General features: G+C 32.4%; 3 protein-coding genes across 5 annotated transcripts; all 3 read right to left on the minus strand.

Moving 5' to 3' along the window:
- Positions 1-1,546: 1,546 nt before the first annotated feature.
- Positions 1,547-8,753, minus strand: LOC128164651 (transmembrane protein 26-like). The gene is made up of 4 exons (XM_052828607.1): positions 8,395-8,753; positions 7,442-7,550; positions 4,802-4,840; positions 1,547-3,429 (listed from the first exon to the last, which is right to left on the minus strand). The coding sequence occupies exons 1-4, from the start codon at positions 8,604-8,606 to the stop codon at positions 2,584-2,586; spliced, it is 1,206 nt and encodes a 401-aa protein (XP_052684567.1). The 5' UTR covers positions 8,607-8,753; the 3' UTR covers positions 1,547-2,583.
- A 2,830-nt stretch (positions 8,754-11,583) lies between these two features.
- On the minus strand, positions 11,584-16,897 carry LOC128167139 (transmembrane protein 26-like). Its single transcript, XM_052832686.1, has 3 exons — positions 16,683-16,897; positions 15,098-15,215; positions 11,584-14,599 (listed from the first exon to the last, which is right to left on the minus strand). The coding sequence occupies exons 1-3, from the start codon at positions 16,892-16,894 to the stop codon at positions 13,829-13,831; spliced, it is 1,101 nt and encodes a 366-aa protein (XP_052688646.1). The 5' UTR covers positions 16,895-16,897; the 3' UTR covers positions 11,584-13,828.
- A 1,970-nt stretch (positions 16,898-18,867) lies between these two features.
- LOC128164513 (procathepsin L-like) lies at positions 18,868-24,921 on the minus strand. 3 transcript variants are annotated; one of them, XM_052828405.1, is made up of 8 exons: positions 24,525-24,921; positions 24,105-24,244; positions 23,731-23,836; positions 22,830-22,976; positions 22,492-22,609; positions 22,263-22,363; positions 21,890-22,161; positions 18,868-19,202 (listed from the first exon to the last, which is right to left on the minus strand). In XM_052828405.1, the coding sequence occupies exons 1-8, from the start codon at positions 24,525-24,527 to the stop codon at positions 19,103-19,105; spliced, it is 987 nt and encodes a 328-aa protein (XP_052684365.1). In that variant the 5' UTR covers positions 24,528-24,921; the 3' UTR covers positions 18,868-19,102. The 3 variants fall into 3 exon arrangements, with proteins under 3 accessions (XP_052684365.1, XP_052684366.1, XP_052684367.1); XM_052828406.1 differs by having other exon boundaries at positions 24,105-24,217; positions 24,525-24,584; XM_052828407.1 differs by lacking the exon at positions 22,830-22,976.
- Positions 24,922-24,941: the final 20 nt, after the last annotated feature.

Consider the following 24,941-nt stretch of genomic DNA (forward strand, 5'->3'; position numbering starts at 1 on the left):
AATTGAATTTTAAAATGAAATGCTATTTCAAAATTTTTACACAATTTCACATTTTTTAACTTATCTTAAAAGTTTTATGGTTAAACACGATTTTTAAAATTTTAAAATATTAGATTTATGTCTACTGCAAAAAAAATATAGGAATTCACATGCTTCTTTTTTTTTTCTGCGACCTTTAGAACACGTATACCCCCTTATCAAACGTAGCTAAAAAAAGTGTCACGAACACAATTTAAAAATACATCAGAAAACAGCATTTTGTTTCTTTGCTTTGATAAACCCTAAAATTCTTCTTTCAAAACTACATGTATTGAGTACAAATTATTTTTTGGATAAACAGTTCCTTTCCTTTGCATATGTAAACACAAACGTCCTAAAAATCTCAGTACAAAAATTCACGATTTCCAACTATTGGACTCAATAAGATCAAAACCTTTATATACTTGTAGACATTATTTACACTTGACTGCTTCTATCAAACTCAAAATTATCAATTATACATTGCAAAAAACGGTAAATCCGAACAAATATCGTTTTCGATTTTAAATCTTATTATATCTGCTAAATTGATGAGGCGTCTGAGTAGGGGTCCACCGATGTGATTGCTGGTAAATGATAGTAATCTTATTATGATATTGCATAATAGTATATGTTATAATATAATGATGTGTATATGATTTTTTAAATAAGATATTGTATTAGAAAATACATTATATCATATTAAACAAAATTGATATCAAATAATAAGATACAGTAAAATCAAACTGTATCATATGATACAATATCATATTGTACGTATGATATAATATAGCACCACATCATATGATACAAAATTGTATCGCGTCATATGATACAATATCGTATTATAAATAATACAATATAAAACTGTAATGAGTCATACAGTTTCGTACCGCACCGATTAATACAATATTGTATCACATGACACAACATCATATAATTTGATACAATTTCATATCGTATCAAATTATAATTTTTATGTATTATGATAATTGTGATTTTATAAAGGTGCTCTATCATTTCGATGGGCCTGTAATTTTTGATTACGTTTGTTTAGAAAAGGTTCAAGTTTTTGAAAGAGGTTAACAGTTTTGAAGCAGGTTGTAAGTTTTTGAAGTAAGCAGACCTTAGACTTTAATGGTTGAATGGTTGATTTTTAAATTATATTGCAAATAGCTAGCGTTGGGTACAAAACTTTATTTTAAATGCTTGGTTGATGTGACTGTAGATATTCTTCATCAAACATTGCATTAAAATATTTGTAGCGTTTTAGGTATGTCTGAAATATTTTATAATGTTGTGATATTGTATTATATTGAATTGTATTAATTTGTTTTGGGTCAATTCATCTAACAGTTTTAATCATATAACGGAAATAATATAATATAAAATAGATTTTAAATTGTATCATATGGTAAATTATCTATGTATCATTAATGAATGATATCATATACAGCATACTTTGCATCATATATTATATAAATCATAAAAACTATATACCACATTGTATGATATATCTTTGATTTTGTATCAAGTGATTTAGCTTTGATATAATATAATTTTATGAAACATGAAGCAATGTTATATAACATTCATTTAAAACATATCGTTTAATACAATATCGTAAAAATATGATAAGGTATTAGGTCAATTAGTTCAATTTTTCATCACTTTACGTAATTTGCTATTGAATTATACGATATTATAACATATTTTCATGATATGAAATAAAATAGACTAAGTCATATTCAAGATTTTTTTCTATATAAAACAAGTGGTTTAACATTTTTCTCATAATCCCAGAACTGGACAGAAAACCCCTGGCTAGCGAAGATGCATTTTTCTTTAATTAACATAATATAGACTATAAACTATGACTTCGAAATAATATGGCAGTGTTGGCCTTATGTAAATGACGCCCCGACCAGATGAGCTTTGTTAACATTGATGACCTATTTTATTTTTGTAAATTACTATTCACAGAATTTGAATGTCTTTTCTATGTTAAGCATATGGTCCATACTGTAGCACCAGATGATTGAATTTTTAATTAATTAAACAAATTGATGTTATCTGAAACTGTAAAAAGTTGTTGATGAATTTGTCTATATATATCGGGAAAACTTTTCGGTAAAATACCTAACGTCATTTCCTTTTCTCCATATTGGGAAGGGGATATCCCTCGGCTTCATTTGAACAAAACATAAGCCCTTTTACATAATATCAAACTATTCGTTAAAAAACCCTTGAATCAAATAGAAGAACTACTTTCTTTTTTGAAAAAATCTTAGAAAAGAAGACATAATTGCTAGGTGACATATTCTTTTGTCTAGTACCTAAAAGTGGTCAGTAGTTAGAAAGAATACACTCTGTTTGACCATGAAACCTCGTTTAAAGGAAATGGATACAAAACATGTTAGAGCTAATTCGACACATGATAGTTTTCTTTCATTAATTCAGTCTGATATCTATATCAATCATTGATCTGTGCAGTTACAAGCATATAGTACATATACACATGCATGTACCATTTCCAATGCGTATCACTCGGAGAGTACCTGGCGTTTACAAAGAATCATCACGTTTTGTTGAGGACTGCACTAACACGCTACTTTCTTCCTCACTGTTTTTCGCTTCCTCCTCTGTTAGATCATATTTACCAGTTTTCCCTAAAAACCGGTTTCTTTGTGGACTGCTAGATTCACATTTCTCCTGTTTTGCAACATGTGCGTCTACGTCTCCCTCCATTATAGTTACAACAGCGGCAGACGATAAACCCTCTTCATCTGTACACTCAACCGTCGCCAAAGTCTTTTCTTCTGCGACAACAGCCCCGACGTCACCATAAGGATCTGCCTCCAGACACAGAGAAACAAGGCGATACAGGTACATGGATATTATCAACGAGTTCTTTGATAAGAAGAAAATGATGGTATCATCAACAATTCCAAGTGCACCGACGGCATATGAACGACAAACCAGAAACGGGAACTCCTGCATGAAGATTGCCGCCAAAATGCTCCAAATTTCTGTTTTGAGGCACACGTTGAGGGTTCGAACCACCACCTTCATATACTGCCTGTCTCTATGGAAAGTGATGACAAGGTTGTCTTCTCTGGCCTCCGTGAAGGAGATCGGGAACTGTAACACGCTAAGACTCCACACTACCAGGACAACAAATGTAAATGTTCTGTCTAGTGACACGTTCTTGTTTGAGAACAGCGTGAAGAAATCTGTTATGTCGCAAGCTTTGCCAATCATAACCAGCAACAGGTTAGATAGTTTGTCACGCGACATTTGACCTTTTGGCATTGCCCACCTTCCGATAATCATGACCAGCAGAAAGCTCTGTTCTACGACGTAAACAAAAACGTCGTTGGCCAACGGAATTAGATTATACGTTTGGTTATTCTGAAAAGGTAAAAAGAAGTGTTTTCAATTCATTGATCATAAAGACAAACTATCATTGTGGTGTATCACAGTATATACGACTGGAGATGGCGTTTTTTGCTCCAACAGCTGCTCAACCTTCAACAGATCAGGGATTGGAGTTGTGTCGATAAGCAACCACACTGATGTGGTTATACCACTGGGCCAAAACACCTTGAGTCAAACACAAACAGTAGACTAACAGATGTATACTAACAACCAGAGTTCCATCTGATTATAGTTTAGTCTTGTTCAGTTTCTATGAATTAAGATAGCTTAATTAGATGCATCCGAATAGCTAACTAGATTAACACACATTTCAATCTTATTAAAAGTAAAATACTTACAATATTATTGAGTAAATCATTTATAAGTTAATTGTTAACAAGCACTCGTAATAATTTGTGTCACGAATCTTAAGAATTCCACAAATTAAAACTTACAAACACTTAATTAAAATGTATATTTGTATTGTGTGCGCACTTCCTGAAATTGGCAAGCTTTCGCGATCACAGTAATCCTACTTTCATTGCTAAACATATATCCCATAAAGAGGTACCGGCAATGATATTTTACATAGTAAACATATTTCAATAAACTTTCTTCAGATGAGTAAACATTAGAATCCTAAAAATTGGTTTAGTACAGCACAAATCCTATAATAATATATCTGACGCCGATGCATAAAATAACATAATTATTTATTTGACAGCAAATCACATGAAACAGTCATGCCATAAAATAAAAAATGCACAGAGTACAAATGTAAGTAAAAGATAAACACACACTGTATATTATGATAATAAAATGTTTAACTCTAAAGTTGAGAACAAATGACACTATTGTAAATTATTATATGATAAAAAAGTATACTAAATTTTCTAAGACTGAAGTATTAAAGGAACATAGTCGATTCGACATTCGCTTGTTACTTAACAAAATGCAAATATATTACGTAAGTAAATTGTTGCTGATCAATATCTCTGATAGCCTACAACCCAAGCATTAAACTACATAGATTTAAACTCAGCTGCATGCCATCTCTAATAGATAACTCTAAAGAGTTTGTACTCGAGTGACTTTCATCACTCGGATTTGTATGTCCTCTTTTTAGTAAAGATGTAGTTTTTTGATCTCTTAGAGGAATTTCCTGATGTTGATAAAAAAGATACAAATCGCTCAAATTATATTCATGTCAGTCTTAATTGCTGTCGATACATCTTTTGGTAAACCTCGCTCAATTTCTACGAAATGAATGCATCACGACCATCTTAATACACATTGATTGTGGGAAGTTACAGGGAACTTAGATATGACGAATAACCTACACCATGCAATTAAAAACCTGTCTTACCAATGGATTATCAATAAGGATCAAATGGTCATTCTCGTCCTGAAAATAGATAAATTTGCTTTAAACTATCTGACTTTAAAACAAGAAATCGGTACTTTGAAATTCAATTTTGAAATCTCAGTTCATTTACAAGGGTTTATGTTTTTTAAGTTCCAAAGACCAACTGCTGATATCAAAGTAAATGGAATGTGATGTAGATTTGAATCAAAGGGTTTCTTCGAAAAAGACAGCGCTGTACTTGTAGATTGCTGATGGTTGCCATTAAGCAATGGGAAACAATCCGGTCAACGCAAAAACAAGCAATGCCATACAAAAAGGCAAATCTGGTTTTTCCAAAATCTAACTGGTACCGAGAATTTTATATCGGATTCGTTCAGTCTCAAGATGTAAAAAGTATGCACCAGGTTTCCAACACTTTCAACAAATTCATAAAATAAGACTTTTGTAAGCTTCTTTTGGTGTTGAACAAATACGTCTGATGCTTAGAAAAGTAACACAAATAGTCTTACAAAAATGTCTGGTATTACGACAATGATTTTATCATAAAAAACCTGAATAACGAAGTATTTTAAGATTGATCACAGCATAATTTTTTCAAAGAAAGACACTAAGCCTGATCTTTTACATGTTTAAAACAATCCTCTTACATAAATTGTGCGATTTGGATCATAAGGTCGTTTTGTTGCGATGGAGTGATCGAGGCACCAGTCTCTGGGAGCGCTACATGAGTGGATCAATAGACGAAACAACCTTTATGTGTGCTGCAGAACGAAACAATCGACAGAGCGCTGTCTGGCCTAGTGTTCTGGAGGAGCGGAGTGAACAATGGAAAACAATTTTTGTGTGCTTCAGAATGGAGCACTTATTTGGTTTGCTACAAAACCAGTTTGATCTATAAAGCTCCATATCTTGGTGTCTTCCAACCAATCATTCATTTGGAATTGACGAGAACTTATTTGATGTGGTTCAGGAGTGGAACGATTGACAAAGCACCTTTATGGTGTGCATGATATTGAAGGAACATATTTTTGGTGTGTCAAAAATCAACCGTTCTCCCTTTTTGTATGCTAAAGATTGACGTAGCACCTTTTTTGGTATGCTACAGATGCGGATAGATCGATGAAACAATGTTGTTATACATTAGAGGGGGACCACGTTTCGGCACAATCTGCTTCTAACCATAGGTCAATGGCAGCGGCTCTTTTGCGGTGGTGTCTATCTGACGAGACCTCAGTTAACAGTAAATGGTTCATTGAATAGTTCTTACAGGAGGCAGAAAATATATAACCTGAGTTTTTGCAGTGATTAGCACCTTAGATATACGTTTGCACCATCGATGAAAGTTTATTCAACGTCAACGGACATTTTTTTAGCCCGTTGTCTTGTTGGGTTTTTTTTTTAGGGGGAGGGGGAGCAAATTGCTCTTTTCATTGCAGTTACCAAACTGGTTGTATCCGTTTTTTTCCGTTTTGCTTATCTGAAGAAATGGAAGAGAAATTTCTCAATGTAGTATAAAAAAAAGTACATGTAACGCGATAGTGTCACGGTGGGCGATGACACGATAAGAGTCTCGGTGTTAGCACAGACTCGACCATAGGCATTGCTATCAGGTCAAAATCTCAACAGAGAGATAAGGCAAGTAGTAGAAGAGAGATAAATTAATTAAAAGAGAGGTATTATGAATTACTTGTAAACTTTTGATTGATTGCTTAGCTGAGACAATTTAGTGAGATATACAATACATCGTTCAAACAATGACGCTGCATGGAATATTCACATGATTTTGAATTCAAACAAAATCTTAAAGGGACTTGGACACGATTTGACTTAAAATTTTCAAATTTTATTTTTCCATTTTCAATGTTTATACTGATAAATATAGAAGTTTATAATGCTATGTCAAAATTTGAAAGTCAAATATCAAATTATAAGCGAGATACAGAGTTCATAATTGTTTGTTTGTAAACAAAGCTCAATATTGTCATTTTTTACATATGTGTTGTATTGGTGTCAGTTTCAATCAAATTTATCTTTCTTTTGTTGATAATAGTATTTATGAAGATATTGAATTAGTTTAAATTATTTATGCATGTCATTTTGTCTAAGAAATGGTAATTTTCTACATTACATTTTTTGTAAACAACTATAAGACTCAAGCTTTGTTTACATAACAACCAATTTTACCTCTGTATCTTGCTTGTAACATGAATTTAACATTCAATATTTTGGTCAATCATTTAAAATGCACCAGTTAACCATTTTATACATAAAAAATAAAAAAAAAAATGTTGATCTTAAATCGTGTCCAAGTCCCTTTAAGATAATTATCATGGAAACTTTTTTTTTGCTATAAAGTTAGTCCCTAGACATACCAATAGGATAACTATGAGAGATTGATGGAGTAAAGTATAACTATGATATAATGAGGTTTAAAAACCTAGACGAGTAGAATACTGAGGCCTGAATGATGATCAAACCACCAAATAATTACTATAAATTTGTGTTTAGAATGAGGTTTCATAAAACTTTTGAAACCGTAAGATACCGATATCAATGCTAAAATAGATTTTATATAAATGATACGTATTGATTGACTCCAGGATGAGGGATTTCCTGGTTTTAGTGTCGCAATGTTCTTACCAGTAATTCTGTACGGTTAGAGGCCCTAGCTCGGTTGGCCTTGTCAAGCTCAAACATCCAGATTGGGACGAGGTCTAGAATAATGAATAGAAGCGTCCCCAAAGAAACCCTGAAAATGGAAAGAGATTATATGAGGCCTGATAAACTGCAAATAACTTGCACCAAGACTGATGGTGTTGTCTTAGTTCTGGGATTTGGGATACTTTTCCAGTATTTTAAAAATATTGTTCCTTGTTTTAAATCATAAAAGGGATGTCAGGACAAGTAAGGACATGCTTGAAATATAGAAAACACCATTAATGAACACGTTATTCAGATTAGGTATTACGGTTGTTAATTAAAAAAAATAAATGAAGCAATTTCGATATTTTTATCAATTTTTTCCTGTATTATATGCAAACAGAAAGGGTTTCTCTTCCTCGTTTAGAAACAGAGGAACGGTTTCCCTGGTCCAAAATGATCCTAGAGTAGTGGATTATTCTAGTTGCAGTGAAGTAGGAAGTTTACTCACAATACTTTTGGAGATTACACGCATTCAACTTATTTTCATGGGAGGGGTAGATGTAAATGTGTTATTTCAAGAAAAGAAAAAAAATCTCAAAAACTATAGTCCTACATTGCGACCCACTGTATTCCCTCTTGAAGCTCTCTCCACTCAGCGCAGACAATTTCATTTTTAAGATGCTTGAACTCATTAGATGCATTTGAGAACTTAAAACTGGCATACTTGCATCGTTCTGCTTGTAATGTAAGATTATGTAAACATGCAGACGGCTCTCTCTCTCTCTCTCTCTCTCTCTCTCTCTCTCTCTCTCACTCTCTCTCTCTCTCTCTCTCTCTCTCTCTCTCTCAGTTTTGAAATCAATCATCATAGTTAATAGTTAATCTACAGGAAATATGTGTTAACAATGTGAAGCACTACACAATACTAATACTATAAAAAGTCAACTCACCATTTGTGCTCCCTGCCATTTCTACAGTACAAAGTGTGGAAACCCTCTAATATCATCAGTACAACGCCCAGTGAGTAAATCCAAAACAAAGGCTCATTTTGGATAGCCGGTAACTTTGATGTAGCCAGAAGAAAATGAAAAAGAAACAATAGGCGTACGCCTATCGCCTTCACCAAAGCTAGACGCCTCGTGTGTTTTGTTTCAGACTCCATAATTTAAAATAATAATTTCAGCTTGATTAAATGTTATTAGGTTTAGATTCAATTTCCCATGAAAAACATTTATAACATTATTTCAATAGCATATAAAAAAATAAAATCGTAAAAAAAATATTATGTAATGTAGGTACACCTTAACCCACTTCGATCAAAATGTGATCTGAGTTTGATTGCACAGACAGGAGCATATGTCTATGTTGAGCGGAAGTAAAATGCACGATAACCTCTCGCTGTTCTCTCTGTGGTGTGGGGAGGAACCACGTACCATATTGCTCGCTCTCAGAGTCTCTTTATAACATTTTGCGATGAGACAACATTCGCTGGTATTTTTAAATAAAGTACTTAATTTAATATTTGATTGAACCCATGGCGTACTTACTATTGAATTGGATTTAAGATGCATTATCATTTGATGAAGTTTTTAAGATATAAATAAAATTGTGAATATGCAAATATAAAAGGGATGCTACTAGCACACAAGAGTACGATGAAGTCCAATACAAGTTTTTATATTGTAAAATGCACTTTTTTGGGGGTGGGGTGGGGGTGGGTAGGGGGTTGAATTTCTTTTCAAATTTCGTCAACCATTTTTTTGTATGAAGACAGCTTTATGTATGTAAATGAGATTTAAAATCTAATTTGAAAAAAAAAATAATAATTTAAAATAGGGAAAAAAAAACATCACGTCTTTTGAGTTAGATGCATTGCCACTATAATTAATGCACCTATTTGTGAAGTGTACGATCCTTAATCTAAAAATAGAAAATTAGATACTTGATGAAGGAGTTTATAAGAGAGGTTAAAGATTGAGTATCATTTACATGTAAAGAACATAGAATGTTTTGGTCCAATCTTCACTGCACATTTAATGATTACATGGTAAATCAAAGTACTGAAGTACTGAGAGGAGTTGATTTTATCGATCATTATTTATTTCAAAATCAACTTGCCTTGCATGGCAATTAGTTTCTAGTCTGTACTTTTTTATTATATGAATTTTTAGACTTTTCCGACAAGAATTTCGAGAAACCCCATATGAATCATGTTGTGTAATATTTAAAGATAGATTTCAAACTATGTATTAGTAATCGAAACAATTCTAAAAATCGTATGGATCCAAGCACTATTGATATCGAACTCTAGACTCGTTCAACCAGACACTCGGCTGTCTCCGTATATCTCCGACAAGCAAGAGAGCCTCTCTGCTTGTCGGAGATTTACGGAGACAGCCGAGCGTCTGGTTGAACGAGACTTTATTACACTCTGGCGTAGGAACACACGGGACGACAAAAATATCTTAATTGTTCGTATTATATAAAATCTGACTATTTTAAAAGTGTTTATAGATAAGTTTCTTTGAAAAACAATGCTTAAGCATAAATTACATCGAATTTTTCTATTATTTTAAAGAACTAAGTCTTGTCAGCGGTAATGATTTGTGCTTAGGTCCAAACACATTTCACTTTCAGTTTGCCAGAGTAACTGCATAGGAGAGTTGATTAAAATCTACTCCCAAAAATTTATTATTTCTGCATACCTACATGCATTCAACCTCCAAGATACATTCTTTACTTTATAATAACTTTTATATTATGTAATTTGATTTTTAACTGTAATATGATTTTAATAATTAGTTTAAACAAGCACGCAGAAAGATATTTCAAAAATTGAAAGATAATGCAGTTGCAATAAATATCTATGCATTGTTTTTTCTCAAAGGACTATATATGGTTTGAGTCTAAAATGGCCCCCTTAAATGAACACTACCATTTTACTGTAATTCTTTGTTTTATTTGTACAAATATACATTTAAAGTTTTTTCATAATTTTTCATTTTGATTTTAGTGCCCACAATTTAAAAATATGACATCATAAAGGTTACCTTTTCCCGCCATTTTCTCATTTTTAGCATAAAACGGCTTGTTTTGAAGCATTTTTTCTTTTAGAAAACATTGAGTGACTGCTTGAACAAACAAAATATTTTCACTAAAGATGTATCTTTCCAATACTTATAAGGGACAAAAAGTTCGTTCTTGATCAAAGAGTCGCTCTATATTTCCCATTCGAAAAAAGATAAGAAAAATGTCAATTTTTGACTAATTTTGATTGAATTATAAAAAAAAGCGTCACTTCTGACGTCATATACAGCCAGTTAGTGCACATAAATCAAATGAATAGGTGAAAAACATATTTTATGTCAACTCTTCTATAAAATGATACAACAAATCAATGAATCTGAATCATTTTAAAAATAGCGAATTATGGGGGCCAAATTTGACTAATATCATATATAGTTCTTTAACGTGTCTTTAAGGAATACACTAATAATGGAAAATCATTTGACTTAATTAGAATAAAATGAGAGGATTCAAATTACCGCAATACTAAATTATAATGATATATGTGCGCATAAAGAAAAAACCACGGGTCAAAAACTTTCCGTTAGTGAAACCTTCTACTAAACTTTTCTTTGAAGAGACGAATGTGCATATTGTTAAGCATTTAAATTCGAGCATTATTTGATAAAAATGCATATTTTATTGCTTATTTAAAGTCCAACCACTGCAATCAAGGTCGCCAGATAAATCTCCACTATTAACCGAACAAAGATCTATATCACTCTTAAAATACATTACATCTATCAAATAGGGACATGCTTTGTGAGATTGAGATTCCTTTATTTAAATCAATATTCAATTACTCCAGTAAGCATTATCGGAAGGCTAATATTCATTGAGATCGAAAATCGTTGTATGATTCCCACGAAATCCACTGATAATATATTTCATAAACATTTGTCTACTTGTTAGCACACCTGTAAAAAGCTTTTGTATCAACATCCTATTGTGCAGCATTCGATCCTATTGTGCAGCATTCGATCCTATTGTGCAGCATTCGATCCTATTTATAACATCCAAGTTTGATGGATAAAAAAATTCAAAGCAAAGGAAAACAGAAGGAGGACATCGGTTTCTTTTTTATTTGTAAAAATAAGATTGTTACGTAATAAAATGAGTTTCGATCAATTTCTTTGATAAACTAAATCTGAAGCAATCCTTGAACTATAAAGATCTAAGCTCAGCTGCATGCGAAGTCTATAAGATAACTCCAAAGAGTTTGTGCTCGGGTGACTTTCATCATTCGGATTTGTATGTCCCCTTTAATCCTCTGTAAGAAAAAAGAAGTTTTTTGATCTCTTGGAAAAAGTTCCTGATTTTGATTGAAAAAGATACAAATCGCTCAAATTTTATCCATGTCAATCTTAATTACTTAGGTCACATTTTTAGGTAAACCTTTCTAGATTCCCCCACAAAGTTTATACACGAAGATCATCTTAATGTACCTTGATTATGAGATATTACAGGGAACATATATAAGACGATTAATCTTCATGCATTTAAAAACCTGTGTTACCAATGAGGAAAGTAAATTTGCATTTAGCTCTCTTTCTTTGAACAAGAAAATGGTTTCTTTGAAATTCAACTTTGTTTTTTTTCAGTTATTTTACAAAGGTTTGCATTTGCAAAAGACCAACTGCTGATTTCTAGAGTTTGAAATAGATTTTAATCACTGGTTTTTCTTCGAAAAAGACAGCGTTGGCTGTACTTGTTGGCCGCAGAATGTTTCTATTACACAGTGTAAAAAAATCCGGTTCTAGTTTTTTGTTTTTCAATGACGTTTTGAGAAGATTATTTTTTAAAGATTTTTCTCTATATATTCCTATGTAAAATTTTGACCCTCAATTGTGGCTTAACCCTATCCTCCGGGATAAACTTGAATATACTCTATTTCAGGATGCTTTCTTACAAATAACCAATTTTCTGAGTTTTGATACCCCCTAACAAAATTTTATTAATTCTTAATCATCTCCCCTTGAAAAAGAGGCTCAGTGGTTCTGGAAAAGAAGTCGAAAGTGTAAAAAGTTTACAGACTGACGATGATTAGAAAAGCTCACTTGAGGTTTCAGCTCAGGTGAGCGAAACAATCAAACATTTCCTCTCTCCTTAGAAGGGGTTGATGTATCATTTTGGATTCTACAATTATTTCAAACTTGCACCTTTTAATGCAAGAAATAGCAATCCGTACTGTTTAAGATGTTGCATGCATTTGACTACATACCCGGTATTTAATCATCATATTCGGTACAGGAAGGATAGAAGTAATCACATTTACAATTGTTAAAACAGCAGACAAAACATTTTAGGGACTCATTATTTGTAATTTCTATAATCTGTATTTTCCTTTGCGATCTTTTTTTTCTTTAAAAGCAAATAATATTTAGATTTTTAATTTGTTTAAATTTGAGTAGAGCTTTAAGTAGACTGAATGTGAGCATACTTTTAATCTGTGTGCGAATTCGCTGATAAGACTATGTATCACAGCAAAGGAGTGCAATATCTCCCCCTCTGTTTCTCGTTTCTTTAATATTTTTAAATAAAAGATATAACTATGTCAAAGGACTATATATGGTATGGGCCTAAAATGGTCCCCTAAAAGGAATAGTAATATTTTACTGTAATTCTTTGTTTTCTTTGTAAAAATATATATGTGATGTTTTTACTGAATGTTCATTTTGATTCAAGTGCCCACAATTAGAAATACGGCATTGTAAAGACAACCCTTTTCCCGCCATTTTTGCATAAAAAGATTGTTTTCAAGCAGTTTTTTCTTTCAGGAAACATAGAGCGCATGCTTGAACCAACTAAATATTTTAATCAAAGATGTATCTAGCCAAGTCTAATAAGTGACAAAAAATTTGTCCTGGTTCAAGCATGCGCTCTATATTTCCCATTCGTAAAACGATGAGAAAAATGTCTATTTTCGACTGATTTTGATTGAATTATAGAAATAGCGTCACTTCTGACGTCATATAATGCAAGTGACTGCAAATAAATCAAACAAATATGTGAAAAATACATTTTATATGAACTCTTCTAAATTATAACATAACATTTTATTGTACCCGAAACACTTTAAAAAATGGTGAATTATGGGGCCAAATTTAACGCTTATCATATATAGTTCTTTGAGTTCACAGAAAACATATAATCAGTATAATCCATATTGTGGTATTACATGCATATACGCAATGAAACTAAATATGAAATCAGCATATTATGCATTTTTAAAATAAACTATATATTATAGTTTTCGAATAACTGGTAGGGTCTGAATAATAAACATTTTCAGGAAATGTTATAATTCCTCCTATTCTGTCAATCAACTTTCACTAAAGTGTCAACTGTATTTTTAGATACTTTCATTAGTTTCTGGATTTGTAGAGGTACATCGGGTGAACTGTTTGCTGAAAGGTCAAATGATATCTTCTTTCTAAAATCCTCTCTTTCATGTGCTGTAACGATTCCATCTCTTTCCTTGATTTCTAATTTCTCAACTGTTGTACTCGCACAACTGTTCTCACCAGGATCTGCCTCAAGACAAAGAGAAACAAGGCGATACAGGTACATGGATATTATCAACGAGTTTTTGAATAAAAAGAAAATGATGGTATCGTCAACTATTCCTAGAGCACCGATGGCATAGCAACGACAAATCAAAAATGGGAGCTCCTGCATGGAGATTGACGCCAAAATGCTCCAAATTTCCGTTTTGAAGCACAGGTTCAGGGTTCGTACAACCACCTTCATATACTGTCTGTCTTTATGGATACTAATGACAAGGTTGTTGTCTCTTGACTCTGTGAAGGAGATCGGGAACTGAAACACACTAAGACTCCACACCACGAGGACAACATATGTGAAGGTTCTGTCAAGTGCTACGTTCTTGTGTGAGAACAGCGTGAAGAAATCTGTTATGTCACAAGCTTTGCCGATCATAACCAGCAACAAATTAGATAGTTTGTCACGTGACATCTGACCCTTTGGAAGTATCCATCTACCGACAATGATGACTAATAGAAAACTCTGTTCTATTGCGTAAACGAAAACGTTGTCATCAAGCTGAATAAAGTTTGTCAGTGGAAAATTCTGTAACAAAATTTGATTTTAATAAACAGTTAAACCAGAATAATTCTGTTTTTAGCATCGACATTAATATGGATATGTAATTGAATATTTTCGTTTAAAACTATGTTAAGATTTTACATATAATGTTCAAAAGTAAGCGCAGTTTAGCAGTTGGAAACCACGAGGTCACTGTTTTCTACAAATCACACGAGTTATGGAGAATGTTTTGCGTGAGCGTGAGCACGAGAAAGATTCTCAAACGCTGAAATGGTGTTTCAATGTAAAAGAGATTAATCATCTAGGACGCTTAAAATGATAAACTTAAATAATGCCGTTAATATGATCTTACATGTTGTCATCGCTTTAAAATGGAAAATTTGTATTTGTCAAATAAAAGGTATTTTCTTTTTTCATTTTTTATTCTCTCGAAATCATAAATCTGAACGATATTTCTTATTGAGCAAGCAAGTATACAAAAAATAATGTTTTCAAAAACAGCTATGTAATGTTTGTGTTTACCTGTGTATCATTGCTAGTGTCAGACATTCTACCGGTGGTCCGATCTGCCTTGTTAAGCTCCATGATCCAAATTGGACCTATGTCAAGCATGATGAATAGAAGCGTCGCTAAAGACATCCTGAAAATGACATTGAACATTACTCAAACAAATAAGCTAACATCAATGATTATATGAAATATAAAAATTATGTTCAACAGTATTATCAATTGATTCTCAATAAAGGCATCCACAGAAACAGTTACTGTGGAGACATGGTGTACAGAATCAATGGCAAGGTAATGTTTTTAATCAGTCAGTAGAAATCTGACGAGGTAAGTTTACAATTGAACAATTTGATCTTTTGTTGGATGTTATACTCATGGTTAATAACTACCTCTTTGAAAATTGTAAAGGTTCCATAAAAATGCATTAGATATTTCAGTGACTGTTGAAATTCTCTAAGACTTTTGGTTTGATATAGGAAATAAACAGTTGACCTTATTCAAACAAGTGTTAAAGTGATTTAACTTTGGTGTTTCCGATTCCAATATTCAAATTGATCATAATTTATTAAAAGCACTTTTCAATTGCCGCCGGCAAATAGATTTAGTTTAAGGTCTTAGTACATCATCTGTTTTATGACGATTTTTATTATTAATTAGTTTTAACATTGAAGAAACTGTATATGAGAAATTGTTGTTTTGATTTAATTGCCCAACGTTTACCGATGTTTTCTTTTCAGAGAAGATGTACATATAATAAAGTGTGATTCTATTTTCTGTGAAATTTCAAAGGTTAGAATAATTAAAATGGAATATATTCGTATTATTAATGTTTTAAATGCCTTAAAAACCTCGGATTATGTAAGAAATATTTAAAGCAGTCAGTTGAATACTATGCACACACTTGTAAAAAGTAAAGCAATCAAAATTCTATGAAAATTTAATTCAGCATGCATGATTAGAATGGAATATATTCGTATTATTAATGTTTTGAAAGAATAAAAACCTCGGATTATGTAAGAAATATTTAAAGCAGTCAGTTGAATACTATGCACAAAGTAAAGTAAAGCAATCAAAATTCTTCTATGAAAATTTAATCCAGCATGCATGATTTTGTTTCTGCGGGCAAAAACCAAATAGGACAAGTTTTTGAGTGTGTTTTAATAATGAATCGACTTCAGAGTGCCAAACGAGAACAAGCTCCAATAGTTTCAATCAAGAATTTTAAAAATCTAACCTTCTTGCTATTTCTTATTCAAGAAAAAAAAAGAACTATTTCCAAGTATTGTACATTTGTCAACCTATATGTCTAATCTATTTCTTAAAAGAAATTCGAAAAGAAAAAAAAATAATACCCAAAATAAATAGACGAGACTTACTCTGGATTTAGTATTTTCAAAAGTAATGATACTCTCTCTCTCTCTCTCTCTCTCTCTCTCTCTCTCCTAAAACATCGCACCATACCTCAAATGATAGTTATATATACTGATATGTGATGTTGATATGTTTACAAAAATGGATAAAAATCCACTGTATAAGATTCACGTTGTGATCCTTTGGTGGTGTTGTTAATAACGTTTTCAAATCTAAAACGAAAACTTACCACTTGTGCTCCAAGCCATTTCTTCGAAAAACAGCATGTAAACCTTCTAGGATCAAAAGCAGAGCGCCAAAAGAAAACATCCACGGTTTTGGTACATTTAATATTGTTATAACCCTTGATACAGCCAGTAGAAAATGCAAAATAAACAATAGACGGACGCCTATAGCCTTGGTCAACTGTAGGCATCGGGTATGTTTCCCCTCAAACTCCATCGAGATCTATATACTAGTATGTTAAAAAAAGGTAAAATGTCAGGTATATAAGATAACCAGTGGCTGCGTTTTTTGCCACAAAATTTTCTTTAATGCGTTAATGGGGTATTGATTCCGTTGTAAATAGTGTGTGTCAAGAAAAATAAATATTTACTGCCATGGCTCTTAGTAACTATTCTCAGTAAGAATCTTTCAAATAATGGAATGTATTATACAAAAGCTTACAAAAATATCACGACAAGCTACAGTACAGTATTTACGTAGTATCCGGTAAAATCCCAACATCCATTTAGGGAAAAATAAATAAGGTTTGCATAAGCGATGGATTTTATCAATATATATAGGATATATTGTATATAAGCCAAATTTATCTTCTGTATCAACTTTGGTCCATATGAAACAGTAGTTTTAAAGATAATAAGGTTGAGATATAAACTAATTCTTAACAAAACGGAGATGAAGGGATTTAACATTGATCGTCAAAAATGATAAATCGGTCAACTGATACTAGAAATAGATACTTTCATCTAAATCTGACTATAAGTATGCTTTTAATTAGCTTTTTGGAAAGAAATGCATAAACCAGAATATGCGTCACCTTCTGTACTCCTGCACATTGACATTTATTAATAAAAAACTGAATGATCCTATGTTTATTTACCTTTAAAACTTCCTTTTTATTCTGCTCTCTTTGCTTCTCTGTCCCCCCTTACACAGTGTGACAAAGTATATTAACTTGATAAGAACCAACTTTGGTAAAAACTAAAACAAAAACTTGTTTAAAGGGATAATGACAAACTGCATAAGATGCTAATTTCTAAATGAAATATCTCCAGCATCCACTTGAAGAAAAGTTTTCGAAACTCTTTAGTATCTTTTTAAAAAAATTGTCATTTTTAAATGATCAAAATATATTGGGGTAGCTTTCATTATTTTAGAATGCGGCTAAATGAATAAAAGACGCGAAAATTGTTGATATTAATTAATTAATTAAGATGCGTAAATTAATTTGGTTTCCAGGTTTATAAAGGATCGATCGGTAGTAGCGTTTATAGAATTACGTATTTTAATTAATTTTTGCGAAAATAGAATAAAAAATAAACATGATATTTATACTAGTATATAGAAGAGAGGCCACCAATATAAACAAATGTTTTATTAAATTGTTTTTTTTAACCACAACCTCACCATATTGCCCTGTTATTGATTATATTTTGCTTGGTTTCATTTAATCGGACACTTAAAAACCACATCATCAGTATACCATTTACATGCCTTGCCTTCTGCTTGTTTGAGAAATAAAGTACGAGTTTTCGTGACTGTTTCAGAATAAGTTCCGAGGTCGAGAAATTGTACGATTAAATACTTAAATATGAATAAGCAAACCCTACAGTACTGGCGCCCCAATTGTACGTCGTTTGAAGTTATGGTTTGTATAGTACAAAATCATACTTAGTGTTATCACAGGCAAAGACAGTGGGAGAGGTAAATATTTGATTATGAAAGATATAATGATGAATAAACTGTACATATGTCAAAAAGGCGAAATATTTGCGATAAAGAATTAATACTTAATAGTTTCAATTCAGTAATTATCAACAAAAGCCCCTGCGGGATTCAAACTCCGTATGCCAAATTATATGCTCGGCACTCTATCTACTCAGCTATGGAGTTGGTTTAATTTTGTCCTCGATAAAATCCTTTTAATAAAACGAAATGTCGTTTTGACCAGATGTCAGCCATTTTGTGATGATGTGTTCTTCCACCTAAACCGATAATTTGTTGATTATAGATTTCGGAAAGAAAACAACAAATTGTTGTTTTATTTAAAAATGTTTTTTAGATTTATGTATTACGAGATAATGAAATGTTTTGGAATTTGGTATTTTGATTTTTACTTTTGCTCGGTAGTTTGGAAAGTTTCATTTGGGATTTAAATTTGAAAAATAGAGGGAAAACTATTTACAAACTAGTACATTCTTTATTAATATATTTCAATTATAATTAAAGTATGGAAAAGAATACAAAACAACCATACAAGTTTGAATTGAAACGATTATTAAGCATTTTAATCAACTGAAAGAATGAAAGAAACCAATTTAAACAAATGACAACACTCCATATTTCTCTCGTTAACAGTCGTAATATTTTCCATTTTTGAATTTGTGTATTGAGTTATAATGTTGATTTGTTGATATTGTCAATGTCCTATACAGACGGGTATATAGCTTGGTTTGCTATTCCACACATGTTGTCTTGATTTCGAGCTAACATCATATAGCCGTCCATTCCCCAAGAGGTCCCCCAACTACAAAATAAAACTGCATTAATCAACCAAGAACAACAAAACAATAACAATACAAACCAAACAAGTTTGACTTTTGTGTTGGTAGCCTGCTTCCTGGTACGATGTTACAGTTAAACTTCAGTAATGTTTTAGAGTCGCAACTAAAATGAGCTTAAGGAGGTTGGCTCCTGAAATGATAGTAATGTCAATCATCCAAAAACCACTTAGATATAAAGAGGGGGGGGGGGGCTAAATGTTCACAAAATTTTATTTTATTTGTGACCCATGTCACATGCCACTAAAACAGAAATGATAATTATCCTGAAATTTTTGCTAAAATTTGACATTGAAATTGATAATTTGAAAAAATCAAACAAATATTTATAGTTTGAACAATTATTTAGTTATCATTTTAATACAGTATGAAGTTGAACACATGTAGTGACTATAAAAGTAGAATCTAAGTCAAAGTTAAAAATTCTTGCTTTACTGATGGCTTCAAAGGCCAGTACACAATAAACACAATAACGGATGTTACAAAATTTTGGAGTAATCAAATTATAACGCAAATAAAAAAATATAGTAATGTCATCTTTCCAAAACTTTGCATACAAATAGATATACATTTAATGTTTCATTTAAAAGTAAAACAAATAGGGGTCACATTTAACAAAAATTGAGATATAGCATGAAATAAGGTAATTTTAGGCTAAAATTTAATTTTTTCTTAACTTCTATGAAATTTTAACTGAATATGCCAAAATATATCGATAGAATTATCAAATATTGTTAAGGTATGTTTTTCGGAATATCATGAATATATCGTAATACAAAAACTATGGAGAAGTTTGGTCTGCGGTGAAAATTAGGAAGCTAAAGTAATGTTCAGTACTCTAAAACCAGTGAGTTATGAAAATTAATATACAGTAGTTGGCCATGGATGAGTTCGCAAAATGGCGGCGGCGTTAACAAATATTGTCTGCTTGGAAAGTTGAGAGTAAAACTTTACCGTAAATCATGAACGTATCGAGTTCAATTTTATCCGAATTAATAGTTTTATAATTTTTGGATTGTTTTGTTTTATTTTCTGAATTATTCCCCTTTGGTAAACAATTTATCGTCTGCATAGAAACAATGGCCCCCCACGGGAAAGAATTGACAAAAGAACAAAAAGAAATCATTTTATCTTTATCAAATAACGGTTTTTCAAGCTATAAAATTCAGGAATGCACTAATATAAACAGCAGAACAATTCAGAAATTTTTGAAAAGGGTGAACGAGAGAGGAACTACAGAAAACAAGCGGCGAAGTGGGGGTAAGAAAAAAACAACACCTCGAGATGAGCGAGTTTTATTTAGACGTGTGAAAGGCAACAGACGACAAACATTAAAAGATCTTACAAGTAGGTTTAATAACATAAAGGGGTGTAATATATCTGAAAGAACTGTAAGAAGAAGACTATGTGATGATGGATACAGGAGGCGTGTGGTTTCAAAGCGAATTACTATCTCGCACGTAAATCGAGAGCGACGGAAACGCTTTTGTAGACAGAAATTAACATGGACTGTCCGTGAAAATTGGTCTCGAGTCATCTTTAGTGATGAGACGAAAATTATGTTGGGTAACAACAATAAAATATACGTCTGGAGGAAGCCTGACGAGCGTCTACGACCCGAGTGCTTGGGTGAATTTGGAGACAGGGAGCGCACCTGCAAGGCATCTGTTATGTTTTGGGGGTGCATATCATACCATGGCGTAGGAACCCTTTCACCAGTTGACGGCAACATGAACACTGATAAATATATTTCTATCCTTGATGATTATTTATGGCCTGTGGTCGCACAACATTTCCCGAACCGACCCTGGATCTTCCAGGAAGACAACGCCCCTTGTCATGTGTCTGCTAGGGCCAATGCTTGGAAAATCACCAACAATATAAGCACATTACCATGGCCAGCCCAAAGTCCAGATCTGAACATAATTGAAAATGTCTGGAAAACCTTGAAAACTCGCATACAGCGACGAACATCTGAAATTAAAAACGCCGAAGACTTGAAACGCATAACGCTGGAAACGTGGACTGCATTGCCTCTTCACTACATTCGCAGCTTGTATGACAGCATTCCACGCAGAATTAGAAGTGTAATACGCACAAGAGGGCAGATAACTAAATACTAACCAAGAAGGTAAGTGATTTATAATTTTAAGATCAAATATCGGAGTTTGATTTTAGCATTCGAAGTTTGTTTACATCGACGACGCCGCCATTTTGCGAACTCATTCATGGCCAACTACTGTAGTTCATTTCCTTCTTAAAAACCTTCTGCAACAAAATATAGTCACTTATTAACCTCTTTAAAAATGTAATTTTTTAAAAACAATTTTATTTAATATAGTTTATTTGGCATTGTAAATATAAATATACTACTAGAATAATACGTGGTGCAGAAATTTTAGACTAGAAGTGACCCAGAATGGCTACCCAATACCTAAGGAGCGAACCTCTTTAACACAGACAAAATAAACCTTCCTTCAGATCAGAAGTTCAAAAATGTTTTTAATTAAACGTCGAAGAAAACAAAACAAATTGAATTACTTCAATACTTTTAATATTAGTTAACATTATCATTAAGAGTTTAAAATACAATTTATAAGATCGTGTTAAGTAACAAGCCTGATTTAAGAGCCTATAATGACTAAATAATTACCTGTTCTTTATGAGCCAGTATTTTTTTTTTTGAAATTCTCCGTATCCAACAATCAAAGCATAATGGGTGATCAGCTTTTTACTACATGCCTTGTCGTCATACACTCCATTCCTGTATTGTTTAAACGACCTTTTACTGGCGTCCAAACTCACTACTATTGGACCAATACTACCTACTGCTTTCTGAAGACTCAACTCATCCCCTGCAGGGACGTGGACAATTCCCTGACAGTTGGCACCGACTTCTGTTGGCCGAAATCTACACCTCCCATTCTTGATTGTTCATGAAACATAAATTAAAATAATCAGATGCCTTAACCCATGTTTTAAAATGTGACATTCACAAAGTCAGGAGACAGAATTGTTCTTCGTACCTTTCCAACATAAGGATATGATACCTCTTTGTCAAGTCCTCCATTTCTTGCAATATAGTTTAAAGCATTTTCAGGAGTTCCAGCTGTACATCCCAGGTTTTCTAAACATATTTTTACCTTAGCATTAGATTAGGTTATTGACAGCAATGTGTCATTTGATGAATGCAAGAAATGGTTAAATGGATCAATCAACCGGTGAAAAGAGTATCTCATCTTCCATAATATAAACCTTTGCTACAGTCGACCAAATTCTGTTCTGAAAGGCGGACTAATTTCTTTGTTTTTCGAAAATGTTGCCCTTCTAATCCCCCAGTGGCTGCAAAAGCCCAGCAGGATAGACAAAAACCCTATATAATGAGAAAGTAACTTAATATTTATTCGAGTATTTTTATTTAATTTCTAATTTAAATTCCTTAAAAATAAAGTTTTAACCATTCATTTTATATAAAATCCAATTTACTTATAAAAAAAAAAACATGCTGAAAATGATAATAAAACTTCACTCCGTATCAAATAACTTTCAGACATTATAAGAAATAAAGGTATTTCAAACAAGAACAAAGGAACCTGATCTTTTACGGGGGTCACATAACCCTCTTTTGTCCAGTTGACAGCGTTTGGCAGTCTTAAATTGCTTGGGGGAAGAAACATGCTGCTATTGAGCATAGGGAATCTTCTAGATCCATTCATGGGTGAAGTGACTTCGTTACTCATCTATTGAGCAATATAAATATATTAACATTTATCACTCTTACCTTCAATGGTACCTGTTGATTCACTGACTGCCAGCAGAAAAACGGGTAGTAACTTTCCTTAATTTGAAAGTCGTCTATCATGCTATAAAGTGTATAAATTTCTGGCCAAGAGGCCGAATCAGTTTTAATTGTTTAATGTATATATTAAATTGTTCTATAATTTCAAGACGAACACCGCTCGTAAATATTCATACCCTCATCAGTTCTTCGACACCAGCTCAATGGTATATAGTTACTCCTTAGTATACGAAGCTCATGACCGATAGTATTATTGAAAAGTCTTCATGTTTATATAATTATTTATCTTGACGTAAAATTTTATAATTCTTTTTTTTAGCATTTTAGAGCAAGAGGACGGAATAAGTTTAAGATTGGAAAAATGCGACCCCTTCAGCAAAATACTTCAAACCGTGAAATAGTGTGAGGTTTATATCGAAGCCGAAGAAAAAGGGACAAGCGAATAAAATATGGGGAACAGGATAAATTTGTTTTTTTTCTTGTCATGTTATACTTAATTAAGGTGGCTCATTACACTTTGAAATACATGTAGTTTCTCAACTCAGCAGAAAAGTGTTTGATTATGATAGATAGCATGCTGGATAAGACGTAAATAAGTCAAATAGGCAAAACAATGTGCAATTATGGATAAGAAATATTTTTTTCAAAATTTTTATACAATAAATCACATTTATTAAATCGCTTGATATACGTACCATGTCCCCAAACTTGTTCATGCCCAGTCTATAGCTATGATAACCCATGTCCGCCTTAATATTGTGTTTATTGATGATGTCTATATTCTTCAGCCAGATGGATTTCCTAGTATGAATGATTAAAGGTGATGAATCAGGATAATTTCTTCGATAAAAGCACATGTCAAAAGAAACCTTTAACTTAGATGTATTTCACTGACATGCAAAATTTTATACGAGTTTACAGATACTTCACACGTATGCTCTAACGTGTTGATCAGATTATATATATTATATATATTTTTATAGATTGTATGATATTCAATACTATTCCAAGCTTTATGCCTTACTTGAATAGATACTATTATATTCTGTAATAAGAAACATTCTTAAACCTTCTGTTTTCTTCTTGATTTGTATAGGTTTTACTGTAGATCCGCTTAAATTCTTCCCATTCTTTATCCAGAAAGAGATCAGAAAGTCCGCCAAAGGCAGCAAACACACAAACCTCGAGGACAAGTAAGTATTTCAACGCCTGTGGCAGTACAGTAATGTCAAGAAATGTTCAGGTAAGCAATTATGATTAAACTCATGCATCAAAATTCCGCAAAGGAGAAGAAGATATCAATTCTTGAATAAAATACTACTAAAATCATATTGGTTGGCATAAAACGCAGTCTCTAGTCATTAATTTGATAAAAGCGGCGTCATTAATTTGATAAAAGCTGGGTATGAAAATAAAAATGTCGAAGAGAGAGAGAGAGAGAGAGAGAGAGAGAGAGAGAGAGAGAGAGAGTTGTTATATCCTAACTTACCATGTTTATTTGGAAAAAAAATAGAAGCTAGATGGTAGAAGAGCAGGAAGTGTCTTTGACAGATTCACAGCGGCTATGATTACTACTTACAATTTTACTTACAAGAAACACTCTTCAAATATAACATGTTTTAAGTATTTTTGTAAAACAATGATGATTGCAGTTTTTACGAAAGCTCCAAATGTGTAGCCATGACTACAGGCTGGTCAAAAACAACGTGTTTCTTAAGAAAGACTCAGCCATATGTATCGACTAATTTAAAAGGAATGCATTCGTATAAAAGAAACAAGTGACATTTTCATAAAGTACAAAGTGAAGTATAGTTTGTGCATTAGGAACTCATATGATTTTTATCTTAGTGCAATCTGAGTACCAATAGTAGGTTCTTCGTTAAACATTATTACTTAGATCTTACAT

This window comes from Crassostrea angulata, chromosome 10, assembly GCF_025612915.1.
Source record: "Crassostrea angulata isolate pt1a10 chromosome 10, ASM2561291v2, whole genome shotgun sequence".
NCBI classification, from domain to species: domain Eukaryota; kingdom Metazoa; phylum Mollusca; class Bivalvia; order Ostreida; family Ostreidae; genus Magallana; species Magallana angulata.

Excerpts from the sequence above, each read along its gene's own strand:
- LOC128164651 (XM_052828607.1), bottom strand. The coding sequence starts at position 8,606 with ATGGAGTCTGAAACAAAACACACGAGGCGTCTAGCTTTGGTGAAGGCG. Across the intron at positions 7,551-8,394 it reads AATGGCAGGGAGCACAAATG|GGTTTCTTTGGGGACGCTTC; the intron begins GTGAGTTGACTT and ends TTCCATTTTCAG. Across the intron at positions 4,841-7,441 it reads CTAACCGTACAGAATTACTG|GACGAGAATGACCATTTGAT; the intron begins GTAAGAACATTG and ends ATCTATTTTCAG.
- LOC128167139 (XM_052832686.1), bottom strand. The coding sequence starts at position 16,894 with ATGGAGTTTGAGGGGAAACATACCCGATGCCTACAGTTGACCAAGGCT. Across the intron at positions 15,216-16,682 it reads AATGGCTTGGAGCACAAGTG|GATGTCTTTAGCGACGCTTC; the intron begins GTAAGTTTTCGT and ends TGTCATTTTCAG. Across the intron at positions 14,600-15,097 it reads ACACTAGCAATGATACACAG|AATTTTCCACTGACAAACTT; the intron begins GTAAACACAAAC and ends ATTTTGTTACAG.
- LOC128164513 (XM_052828405.1), bottom strand. Across the intron at positions 22,977-23,730 it reads TGAACAAGTTTGGGGACATG|ATGAGTAACGAAGTCACTTC; the intron begins GTACGTATATCA and ends ATTGCTCAATAG. Across the intron at positions 19,203-21,889 it reads TACTGGCTCATAAAGAACAG|TTGGGGGACCTCTTGGGGAA; the intron begins GTAATTATTTAG and ends TTTATTTTGTAG.